Raw genomic sequence first — 12,867 nt, 5'->3', positions numbered from 1 at the left:
TGACCTTAAATATATTTCATCTTTATTTATAAAGTTTAAAGCTTCAAAAATAGTGTAGATCGAAATCTATGAAAAGTTAAAAATCTTGAAAATTGACGGTCCAAAAATGCATTACAAAGTACACTATTTCAAAAACTTGAAATCCATTTTTTTCTCATGTCCATGCATATTGATGTTGAGATGATCAATTTGAGGATATTTGGGCATCAAAACAACCTCTTCTAATAATTTTTTGGAGGTAAGCCCTAATTTGATGGTTTAAAGCCTCAGCTCTATATAAACTTTTCCCTAAATTATAATATTATATTATATAATATTATGCTATAGTAATATTATAATATATTATATCATATTAATAATACTAATATTATATATTTATATTATGCATGATGAATAGTGAAAAAAAAAATATGAAATATTAAGTTCCTATCCCCCTAGGAACTTAATCTTTCACTTTTTAACAAAGGAATGAGAACTTTTGTTGAAAGATTAGTTCATGAACTTTTCATCGAAAGTGTGAAACAAACACGGATCCTACAATCTCTATAGAATTAGAGCCCTTTTTTATTTTTGTTACTCGTGTCCACTCATTAACTGTCTTAATAATACGGTTTAGATATAAATATAGAAGGGTATAGTTTGCATACCGATGCATCCGTAGGTGTAGAGGTAAGGTGCTCGTTCAAATTTTATCATGGTATATAATTTTGATGTAAAATGTTCTTAGGCTTATCTCAAAATCTATTTTTATATCTAATTATAAAATTTTAAATTTAAAAAATGGTTAAAATCAAGTAAATTTGTGACCATATAAAAATCTTGAAAATGGATGGTGTAGATAATATGTTGTAAAATGCACTATTTCTGAGACGTTAAATCTTTTTATTATTCATAGTTATACATCTCGATATCGAGATGATCAATCAAAAGGTTTTTCAACATTAAAACTACCTTTTTCCGATGGATTTTTGTGGGGCATCCGTAGTTCTACATACATTATAAGTTAGCATCCTTGTATAAGTGGGCATCCGTAGTTCTACATACATTATAAGGTAGCATCCTTGTATAAGCTTTTTCTAATATAGAAATAGATAAGATTTTTTTTTTTTTTTTTGTTTATTTTCCTCTTGAAACTATTATTTTGTTAATTTTTCACTTTGAGATGCCACGAAACGAAAGAGCAATGGATCCCACACTCTCGGAGATCCTAGCGCAAGGATCCCACACTCTGAGAGAGAGAGAGAGGAGAAATACTTAAGAGAAATGACGCCCATGGCTTCAACCTCCACCCCATGGCAAGGATCCCACACTCTAAAGAGAGAGAGAGGAGGGAGAAGTGCGTCTATGGAGCGCGCGCATTTGAGAGAGAGAGAGAGAGAGGGCAACAATACAATTCCAATAGCTTAAGAAAACAAGTAAAACCCAGGAAAAAAAAAAATGGAAGCTCTGTATTCATCAAAAGCTCCGATGTCTTCGTGGGTGTAAGTTCCACATCTCATTCCAACCTCCTCATACATTAACTAAACCAACAATAATCAGCTCCTCTCAAACTCAAATTACGCCACCCCCAACTCAGTCCTATACAGCCACCTCAACAAATTGGACCCAGGCGTTCTCAATTCAGTCAAGAGAACTGGTTATCCTGATAATCACTTGGAACAAACACAGGGAGCTGAGAAGACCCTCTTCCCCTCCCTCCCCTGCCTTGCTGCCTCTGCAAACCCAAGCCCTCGGGCCTGCCATTTCCCAAGCTAGACCCCCTTGAATCCATGCTCAAAAGTGGACCGCCAAAGAATATCGACTGCTCTGTGTATAACAAATTCTGGTTCCCAATGTTAGAGAGAGAGAACACAGAGGAACTATTAGGAGCACCTCCACGACCCGAGAAAACTGATCCTGGTGCACGGCTACCCTCCATTCCTCGCCTTCTCTCTTGAATTGCCTCTGAGGTAGAGAGAGAAAATGCAGAAGAGCTGCCACCTGAGAAAACTGATCCAGGCTCATGGGTAACTCCAATTACTGGTCTTGTCTCTGAATTCATCTCTGAGGCAGCCATTCCTTGATTTGAAGCTCCAACTCCAACCTCTAAATTCGCATCAGTTCCGTTAGATACAGGACCCAATGTATAGCGTCCAGCCCCTTGATCCCAAACCACTGAAGCTGTTAAGTTATCTCGGCCTGTATAACTGCTTTTTCTACCTGGTTTCTCACTGATACTCTCAGTAACCGAGCTATCAGGCCTGTTTGGTGTGGATCTACCCGTTGAGGACTGGTAAATTGGGTTGTAATGCTCAGCGTCAGGCATCATCCTTCCCACTGGGAATGTCGCATTAACAACATTCGAGAGAGAAGCAGCATTTGATGAAAGAGAAGGCCGCTCCGATGCAAGGGGGCTTAATGAAGCTGGTTCATTAGTGTGACCTGGGCTGCTAAAACTGCTAACACTACGTGTTATAGGGGAAAAGCTTTGGTTATTGTTCCGAGCTTCTTTATTTGGTCCAATATCTAAGCTTCTCAGACTACTTGCCCCACTGATGTTTCCACTAGAGTAACCAGAGCCTCGATGGGGTCGGGAACTAACAGGGCGTAGGACCGAGGAGGAGGCACGGGCTTTAGCAGCAGCTCTCATTGCTTCATTTGAATCTAGTTTGGCTAGTTTCCACGCACTGATCCTGACTGCTCGTTTGGGGGGTCGGTTTGCACCAACAGCATCTGGATCGACAGTTGAGGGAACACGACCGGGACCCAAGTGGGGGATCACCTCATCCTGATAAAAATCATGAACCAACATAACCCACAATAAGTCATACGAAGAGTTATGCTTCTTTATCACTAAGCAAAGGCACAGTATGACTTCTGCACAAATACTGCACTATAGCTTGGTTTGCATGAGGGACAAATTCATGGATGGAACGATTGAAATGAACAGATCAGAGTCCCCGAATAAAGATGAACAAGAAAATCACAATATTTCAGCAAAACAATGAGAGATAAGAGAGAGAACAAGGAAATGCTCATCAGTTATGTTAAAACCTTAAAAATCCCCAAGAAATTCATAATGAGTGAGGTGGCACAGTTGGTTTGACTTGGTCAGTATGAGAAAGTAAGATTACTACATTTATATCCATTTAGATAGTCCCGTGTGCAGATGAACTCCTCAAAAACCACAGAAAATACACCCAGCAAATCCTTAACAATGAGTACATCTAGGTCATTGAATGAAATCTACCATCTCTCCAGTTATATCCAGAACTCGGTTAACCAAATGCAGAGATAACATTCCAAAAGTTGGGGAGAATAAACTGATTTCCATGAAATTGGGGGAACCCACAAAAAACCAAAGAACTTTTATGTATAAGCTGGAATTCATGAATGGTGAGAACATAATTCCTAACTACTTTCAATTTTTGGGTTTACCTTGGGGATTGATAATCTAGGCAAATATCTTATCAAATAAGAAACTTTCCTCCAGTTATATCCAAGTATCTGGGCTCACTACAAACCAGTGACATTGAAAATGAAATCGAATATTCAGCAGCTTCTTTATTTTTCAAGATTTCTTGCCACATGTTATAGTAACAGACAAGAAACGATTATTTTTTCTAGCTCTAGGATTTAGGTGTCACAGACTTAGTTGAAGCCCCGCGCTTCGACCATGCGACACTCGTTCCTTGGTCCATTAAGGACGAGTCAACCATTTCACCACGAGCACAACTGTGCACCAACCAAGCACAAAATGCTAGCCACTAGTGCGCACCACCACACACACTAGCCTAATCCACAGATATGCACCAAACACAAAGAGAGTAGCCACGCACACACAAGAGAAGGACACACGAGTTGGTTATAAATTCCACTAGATCTCAAGAATGCTTACAAAGTCCTGAGTATTCCTCACTCTTCTGAGGTGTTTTACAAATGAGGGTCCTCCCCTTTAAATAGGCTCAAGACGTTACAACTAACGGTTAGGATTAAGCCGCATAGTACACATCCAGCGGCTAGGAACCATCTATTACATCGTTCTAAAGCATCCTACACAGCCCAGCCCTTTCGGATACATCCAGAAACCCACTAGAACTCTCATGAGTTTACTAGACTACTCTAGAACTGTCCTGTCCACTTGAGAGAAAAAACGGGTCCACGCATGTACAAGGCGATTTTGGGGCAACATAGGGCTCTCTTTTTTGAAAATACTGAGTGTGCAGAAACATGCTCAGGTTTGAGACAGTTCCCTGAAACAATTCAGAAAAAGATAATGGACTGTGTGTAGCTTGAAACAATTCAGAAAAATCTGCCCCCCCCCCCCCCCCCCTCTCCTCCCTCCCAAAAAAAGAAAAAAAATGAAAAGAAAATAGAGCATATAGTAAGAAAATTTCACAAATCATTATCAAGAGTAGCAAAATTATACACAAACACATTTATTCATAATTCATTAGTGATTTGGTAATTTATATACACAATTTATTTTGTATACCAGATTTTGTACACAACTTGTCTCGGCAGGGTGCCGAGGCAACTTGCCCCAGGTTTAAAACATTGTAAATACTAGGCATGAGATTAGTACCTGGTGGTCCACAAACACTCTGGGTGGTGTACACCATGCTCCTTTATACTGTAACCCAAGAGAACTTCCCCCACTCATTGCAGTCACAGCGGAACTGGTTGGTGACGATGGCATACTTTGCTGCTGCTCTCCATCCACTGATGGGCCTGGTGGCTCACTCTGAGTTCTCATAGCCACAACGTACTCATAGGTTGTAATACCCTATACCAAACCAATTAACCACAATAGAGTTATTTGGTTTGAGAGAGAGAGAGAGAGAGACCGCAGAAAACAGTGACAGACCTTTCGAATCAGAATCATGTGGAAAAAAAATAGCTCCCCCAGGGGCACGGTTGCGAGCAAAGAGACGGCTGTACACACTGCCTGTAATAATAAGAAGCTTGATGAGGATGCGAATAATACAAGAAGGCTGATAATTACTAGAAAAAAGCAATGAACATGAGAGAAAATAAAAATTACAGATATAATTTCCAGATATAATAATAAGGAAAATGGAAGATACCAAAGATCAGAACAAGGAACGGCGCCACTAGACATGGCCAATAAAAATGTCGTGGTTTTGGTAAAGTTTGTCTGATTTTGGTTCATCTCAAGGGTGAAGTAGAAATAGACTATTGGATTCCACTATTTGTTAAAAAACAACTTACATGTTAGGCAATATTACCTAGACAATCAGCTTTTCTTATATGTTCCATGTCAACATGTGCCAACACTTAGACATGTGTTAACATTTGTAGATGGGCCTCGACATGCTGACTGTATGTGTTGGCTGATTTGAGTATTGCTTGGTACGTGGCAACACATATAGAAGTGTCCTGTTTATAACATGCATTTTACCCTTAATTTTTAAAAAAGTTGCACCTAATAAGGTTTGTCCCCTGCTGAGTTCTAGCCCAAGATCTCCTTGGTAGATTGAAGTTCACTCACATAGGCGGCCATATGTCTTTAATGAAATAGAAAAGAAATTTATATATGAGATAGCTAGTAAAACAACATAAAGCTTAAATTGAAAATGTCATAACAGAGTGTGTCACTCGCTTCTTCGCTACCACCTGGGCCATGCAACATGAATGTCAAGAAGTAGGAAATCTAAATATAACTAGATAGACTCAAGGAATAAAGTGAAAATATAAAAGAAGTTTTTCAAAATATGAATCTACTCTACTTTTATATATTTTGTATAAAATATATAATTTACTAATGACTGTACAGATGTCTCAGCAAGTACTGCATCTATGGCCTCCTATACTAGACACCCCCACATGTACCAGACACAACATGTATGTCGGTGTCCATGTTAACACTGGTGTCAGGGCTGAGACCACACTGTAACATGAACATGTCAAACAAGTAGAGAACTTGGCCTGTTGGCCACTACAATAAACTTGTAAAGCAATTTTTTAAACAAGGAATGGTCGCTCCTTCCCTCTTTACGTGTTTGTGGCGATTGAAAATTTTATTGCCTGTTGTTAAATGTCATCGATAGAGCTTGCCAATGCATCGAAATTCATATCAAACCCAACTAGCTAAATACTCTAACAAAGAAGAAGGCCAAACAAATGCACAAAACCAAAAAGTAATCAGGAAATAATTAGTAGATACATGTATCAACCCCCACAATACATACCACCACAGTTGCAAAAGGAGCCAGGGTGAACCCATTACCAAGCCTATCAATTATCTGTTCCTCTGTGCCCTTTCTGTTAACGAAACACCGCACAAGGACGGCGGTACCGACCCCAAATTCGATCAAAAGCTAACATAACAAAAATATTAGGAGGCTGAAACTGCAAAAATAACCAAGATATTCATAAAATAAAGGTAAAGCATCATTCTTTCCACTTACCCAAACAAGACTACTGGCCATTAGGGATATGAAAGTGAAGTAATTTTTCCTCCCAACACAGTTATTTAGCCACTGCATGCAGAGGCAAAGATACTCAGTTATCCAAGAAGAAAAACAGCTAAATAACTCACAAATGATGCCCTGAATATTCCTCACAAGTAACTCATAACAGTGATTCAGATAAATATTTCTCAAGGAAATTGTCATCACATACCCTACAATGGTGATCAAATCCATCAACACATTTGTCACAACTTCTGCAATGTTTGCTGAATTTACGAACCTGAATATTGCTCAGAAAGACTATATTGTAAATTCATCAACAAAATAAATACAACACAAAATCTCATCAGGTCAAATTGTATATGTTATCCCTACAATTGAAATAACCAAAAAAAGACTGAACATTCACTAGGAATTTGATAAAGCAAAAAGAAATAGCAGTTCCATTCTACAGTTTCAACAAAATAGTACAAGATTATCCAAAAAAAAAGGAAAAAGTACAAGAGCCAAACATACCAAGGAAACATAAGTGCAAGCAAAAATTGTAACTAGCCAATAAAAAGGTCCTTATCTATGGGCAACAATAGTTATAAGAACAAAAATCAATATCAAAAGGCCAGCATTTCAATAGGAACAAATTACAGAAGATGTTGTTGCACCAAGCAAGAGAAGTAAACAAAAAACTAGGAACAATTACCAGGACCTTCAACTTTCCTAAAAAATAACTTTAAAAAGAACCACAAATATGATCGTTATAAGAAAATTATGATAATGTGGGCAGCAAAATGCAGATGGACCTAAAGGAAAAACCACAATAAGAACCAAGAAAATACATGCTCTAAGATGGAAAATTGATCACCAGGAACTTCTGGCAATGCAATCAAATTACTTGATTCTCAATTTGGTTAGATCAGCCAAACCATAGCTTTTTGGCTGCAAACAGTTTCTTTTTTATAGGTTTACATCAATGGTGAAATACAGAAGTTTCAGTCCCTGATCTTCAATTTTGAAACCTAAAAGGACTATTCAACCTTTTAATTATTTCAATGGACTTAGTGACAAATCCTCAACTTGGGGTTTCATAAGGAGTGCTTTCTTGAAAGACTTTCAAATTTTGGTAGCCACTGAAAAATCTTGCAAAATCTCAGGATAAACTAAAAGAAATGGAAAATCACAAACTACGAAAAGTCTAAACAAAAAAGTTATTTAGTGCATAACTTACATGAATCTCACACTGTTAGAAAAAGTTCTTTAATGCATACATACATTACATGAACATCATACTGTTTGCTGATTATTGGAATTTGTACCAAGCAGCATATACTATGTTACTAGAACTTCAAACAGCAAAGCCAACAGGAAAACGTTAGCACAGGGCTCCAGTACCTCTGCATTGCACAAGGTGCAGAATAGCGCATCCTCTTCATTGGCCTCTTGCTCGTTAATTTCTTCTTCTTTGCGACAATCATCTTTTACCAGCAAACCACACAAGAGGCCGCAAATATTCAAATAAGAGACCCAACTACACATTGTAGGAGTTTGTGGATATCTTGACTCCCTTCGAGACTCTCTGTTGGAAGCATGCTTGCCTATTAACAAACATGGGGCCTCCAAATTATGTCACAAAAGGTGAATATTAATGTTTTTTGTTACTTCCTAAAATTGAATAGGATGAAGATTTCATTTTTTTAAATCCTTAATAATAAAGACAGAGATTGATCAACTTTAATTTCAGCAAACTTTATCTCAGAACACTTACCAGAGACAATATTAATCTGCTGTCTACATGCCAATGTCTCATCATATGGCATCAAAATTCCGGGGTCCGAAGGATCAACTGCTGTGCACCTTACGTAAAGAAGAAAGACACAAAGCGCCTGAAATATCATAGAAGTAAAATAAAGACATGGCAAATGTCCTACAAATGTAAATTGCTGGAGCATATAGGATCATATCCTGGTTCCCAGCAAAGGAAAATACAGCACATGATGAGTGGGATGCACAGCACATGGGCAGGGCAGCCACTATTCGTTAACAAGATGGATGGTGAAGAAAATGACTCTGCCAAGTTTACACCATCTCTTAGCTCTGGATAACAGCCAATACTGTTCTTGAGAGCAAAAGTTGGATGAATCATGTGTATTGTACAGCACAAATATCATGTGCATGCTATACTATTCCTTTCCAGCATAAGCATACTTACCACAGGGGTGTAAACTCCCATTGCCACATATTCAAATATGTCCTTCCCAAGAAATGGAGCAAAAAAAGCATAGAATGCAATAGCCAAGAGGAAAAATACAGTTATCGCTACCACCTGCTCGAGAAAAGAAGTAATTCTCCAAAATTAGGGACAAATATTTTCAATTGCAAATCATCTATTTTAAAGTAAACTCGGGAGAAATTATCTTATAGGAAAACCAATCTGCATCAAATTTATGGAGAGAGAAAAAGAAAGACAAAATATCATTCATGCTAAAAAGCATAAGACAACAAATCATTCATGCTAAAGAGAATAAGCCTTCAGGAACCACATTATGGAAGATGAATATTCATTAAATTAAACCCACCATATTAGAAACATTAATATTCAACAACCTCTTTTTTATTATGCATTTCAGAAAAACCCTTCCATCATTAAGAATCGAACATAACTGCGACATAAGAAAAAGCCTTCGTGTTGGAGAATAAAATTCCATGACATTATTGTAATATTGCAAATCAAATCAATCATATTTTCTGATGAAATGAAATATTTTTCAGATGCTCATGCATCTTGCCAGATAAAGTTTGCCATTTAAATGTACTGAAAGTGCACTAGATACCATTGAAAGAAAAGACAAGCTCAGAAAACTGTCACGTAAAATGTTTATGAGTTAGCTGGTATAATTTTATGAACAATGGATTCATCTCAATTATCATTTATGTGCCCACCATAGAACATTGGTTAGAAACAATTTAAGGTTTAATGTTTTAGTCTGGATCTGAGAAACCATGGATTTGAGTCACATGGAATGTTGCTTATCATCATGACTGTCAAGAGTTACCTTCAGGCGAACTTAAAGAAAAGTAATAAATCTGAAATAGGGGTCATCATGGGAACATCAGGGAATCAGATCTAACACTCAAAATGGTGAATCAAAGAAGTCCCTAAATTGTGCAGAAACGATGAATAAACCAGGGTCCAAATCAATAAACATAACAAGTGTAGCCCAATAAAAATGTGTTTTCACATTTCTACCATTTTTGCATAATATTCGAAAGCCCATGGACTGAAGAGGTTGCAAATTTAAGAAATTAGGCTCTTTGAACCCTTTCACACTTCTTCTTTGAACCATAGTGATTAGAAGAAAATTCTGGAAGCATGTAACAAGGGTATCAAGAAGCTTTAAAATGCTACATGCAAGTGGTTACTCCATGTGGAGAGAGAGAGAGAGAGAGAGAGAGAGAGAGAGAGAGAGAGAGAGAGAGAGAGAGAGAGAGAGAGATAAACAATGATCTAACCCAACAAAGAAAGAAGAAAAGATTAGAGAGCTTTAAAACTCATGTTGCCTCCAACAATAATCTGATAGGAAAGACAGCATATGAATGTATATTGGAAGAAGAACACACACAAGGTTGCATGGAAGAAGAATACACGTAACCCAAATATCGTAGTTAGATGCTAGGAGGTGCACTGAAATATCATAGCATACTTTGTAAAGTTAATTTGCTAGAAATGAGTAGTATCTATTACCTCCCAGATTCATTCAGGAACATAGTTTAAATATTCTCATGTCAAAACTAATCAGGAAAAAAGCTTCCTGAGTAGGATCATGGTTCCCCAATTGGGCATGAATCAGCAAGGTTCAGCTTGCATAAATAATCAGGGTGATGTGTAGGGTGCCACACTGATGTTTTCAAAAGTGAACATCATTACCATGTAACACGGTAATTGTAAAGCAAATTTTAGTTTCGAATAAATCTAACCAATTTTGCATGGATAGTGGCATCAATTTTTCTTTGGGATCATATAATGTCTAGGAATAATAATATTTATCTCAATAAACATGTTTTCTATTATTTCCTTGTCATTGATCTTCTCCCAAAATTTTCAGAAGAAATTAAATAAACTTTAAGTCAGAAGAAATTAACTAAACTTATGTTCAGAGTCACCAATTTTAAACCACTCGCAAGCAGGCTGATTTCTTCCACCCTTTAGTTTAGAATCAAGTTTATGAGTACCATGGACTAGAGTTTTCTCCCCATTATGATAGCATCCCAATATTGGTGAACACACATTAAAACGGTTGCCCTGCTAAATTTTTGCCCATTTGTGAAATGCCCACTCACAATGCAAAATATATTTGCTTTGCGTTACCTTGCTAAATGTTTGCCTATTTGTGAAATGCGCACTCACAATGCAAAATATATTTGCTTTGAGTTTTTTGTTTTTTTTCAAGGGTCAGTTCAACGAAACCCAAATGTAAGGTTTTTTTTTTTTTTTTTTTTTGAATATGACCCAAATTTAAGTATTAAATCAACAGGGCACCATTCAGCCCATTAACTTTGTAACATCACAATCACTTAGATGAAAAAGTGGCCTGATAGAAAGTGGGGGAAAAGAAGTCAAACTTGAGCTGAAAACAGCTCTAATTGTCCACAAAAAGCAGACCTCAATCTGCTACCAATGGGTATTTGTATTTACTCAGGTCATATAGATCTTAAAAAATAGTCATAATACCAAAAAAAGGCCCCTCCTCATGACATGAACATCAATTTGTTGAAATTATGACATAAAGAAAAAAAGGCAATAATTTCAGGTCAGGAAACATTGTAGGCCACGGGGATTATTGCAGAAAAGAGAAGCTCACTAAATAAGGAAAAGAAAAGATCAAAAAGCTATATAGCAAAAACTGAGACTATGATTAAATGCCCAATCCAATATGAACTAAGAGAAAAACAAGTAAAGATGTCTCTCTCATATACACCAGCGCGAGGCTAGAAGGAAAAAGCATTCAAACAATAATCCAAAATATGGGATTAAAAAGCTAATGAAATAGATTACCAAAAAAACATCAACTATAAAATGTACCGAATCAGAGGTGCAATTTACATAGAATGATAGAGGATAATGAAAAACCACAATGTACTAATCCAAAACTAGCCAAACCCAAAATCATTTGATCTCACTTATCACACAGTAAATGAACATTCAACTGAATCTATCACATTCGAGATGATAAAGAAAAAAGAAAAAGATGAACAAAGGAGAGGGAGAACAATCAAACCTGAAACGTGTGAGCAGGGAGCTGCCAGCCATGCCGCCTTGCCATGACCGCATACCAAAAGCTTCAACCTTTGAAATTTGTTCCCTCTGTTAGATGCATTTTACCACTAAAACACATTTTCCTAAGACGGAAATGGGGGTTCTCAGACTGAATCAGGACACTGGGAACCGTTTGAAACCAACCCCACTTTCTCTCTCTACATCATATTCTCTCTCTCTAAAACCATTATCTTCTCTCTCTAAGGAACAGTTTAGAACTCATGTAAATGGGTTTTTGGAAACAGACAAGAGCAGATCCGGAAAACGCCATGGAGAAGCTCCGCCTTCTCTCCACCACTCTCACACTACATATTCTGCTGGCCTCCTGTGAAGGGAGGAGCAAGCAGTCAGAGAGAGAAGAAAAATGAGTGAAAAGAGCTAACACCCCAAGCTATTCAGAAAATGTCAAAATAGTCCTATCCAGTAACGTTAACTTCTTTGTAAATGACATCGTTGCTCCAAAATATCTCCATTTCCAATGCTAGAGAGAGAGAACATTAAACAAGTGAACACCGTGAATCAAAAGAAAAAGAGAGAGAGAGAGAGACAGTTTTAAATGAGTAAGCAGCGTGAAACAAAAGAAAGGTCCCATTTTCCTAATCCATACGAAAATGTCAGATTTTGTTGTTGGAGGAAATTTTAATGGGAAAACTTTATACGGAGCCTAGGCTCTAAACAATCAAATTAGAGCCTACCTACAACATTTCATTTTAAGAGGTTGTTTTGATGCCTAAATATTTTTAAGTTAATCATCTCGACATCAAACTGCATAGACTTGAGAAAAAAGAAAAAAGTTTATATAAAAGATGCTACCTTATAATGTAGAACTACGGATGCCCCTCAAAACTCTATTCAAAAAGGTAATTTTAATGTTCTAAAACCCTTTGATTGATCATCTCGACATCGAGATGTACGACCATGAAAAATAAAAAGATTTTGAGTCTCAAAAATAGTGCATTTTACATCATACTATCTACACCGTCCATTTTCAATATTTTCATATGTTTATAGATCTACTTGATTTTAACCATTTTTTAAATTTAAAATTTTATAATTACATATAAAAACAGATTTTGAGATAATCCTAAGAACATTTTACATCAAAATTATATACCATGATAAATTTTGAAGGCGCACCTTACCTCT

At 37.0% G+C, this 12,867-nt stretch overlaps 1 protein-coding gene across 1 annotated transcript; it reads right to left on the bottom strand.

Moving 5' to 3' along the window:
- Positions 1-1,428: 1,428 nt before the first annotated feature.
- Positions 1,429-12,050, bottom strand: LOC18445469 (protein S-acyltransferase 21). Its single transcript, XM_020674365.2, has 10 exons — positions 11,684-12,050; positions 8,617-8,730; positions 8,173-8,290; positions 7,800-8,002; positions 6,625-6,693; positions 6,411-6,482; positions 6,192-6,320; positions 4,847-4,927; positions 4,565-4,765; positions 1,429-2,767 (listed from the first exon to the last, which is right to left on the bottom strand). The coding sequence occupies exons 1-10, from the start codon at positions 11,726-11,728 to the stop codon at positions 1,625-1,627; spliced, it is 2,175 nt and encodes a 724-aa protein (XP_020530024.1). The 5' UTR covers positions 11,729-12,050; the 3' UTR covers positions 1,429-1,624.
- Between the last annotated feature and the right edge of the window lie 817 nt (positions 12,051-12,867).

The sequence above is a fragment of the Amborella trichopoda genome, chromosome 9 (assembly GCF_054954075.1).
Source record: "Amborella trichopoda isolate Santa Cruz 75 chromosome 9, AtrichopodaSantaCruz75HAP2 v2.0, whole genome shotgun sequence".
Taxonomy (NCBI): Eukaryota; Viridiplantae; Streptophyta; class Magnoliopsida; order Amborellales; family Amborellaceae; genus Amborella; species Amborella trichopoda.
Note: the sequence above shows the minus strand (reverse complement) of the source record. Positions and strands in the feature narration are given on the sequence as shown.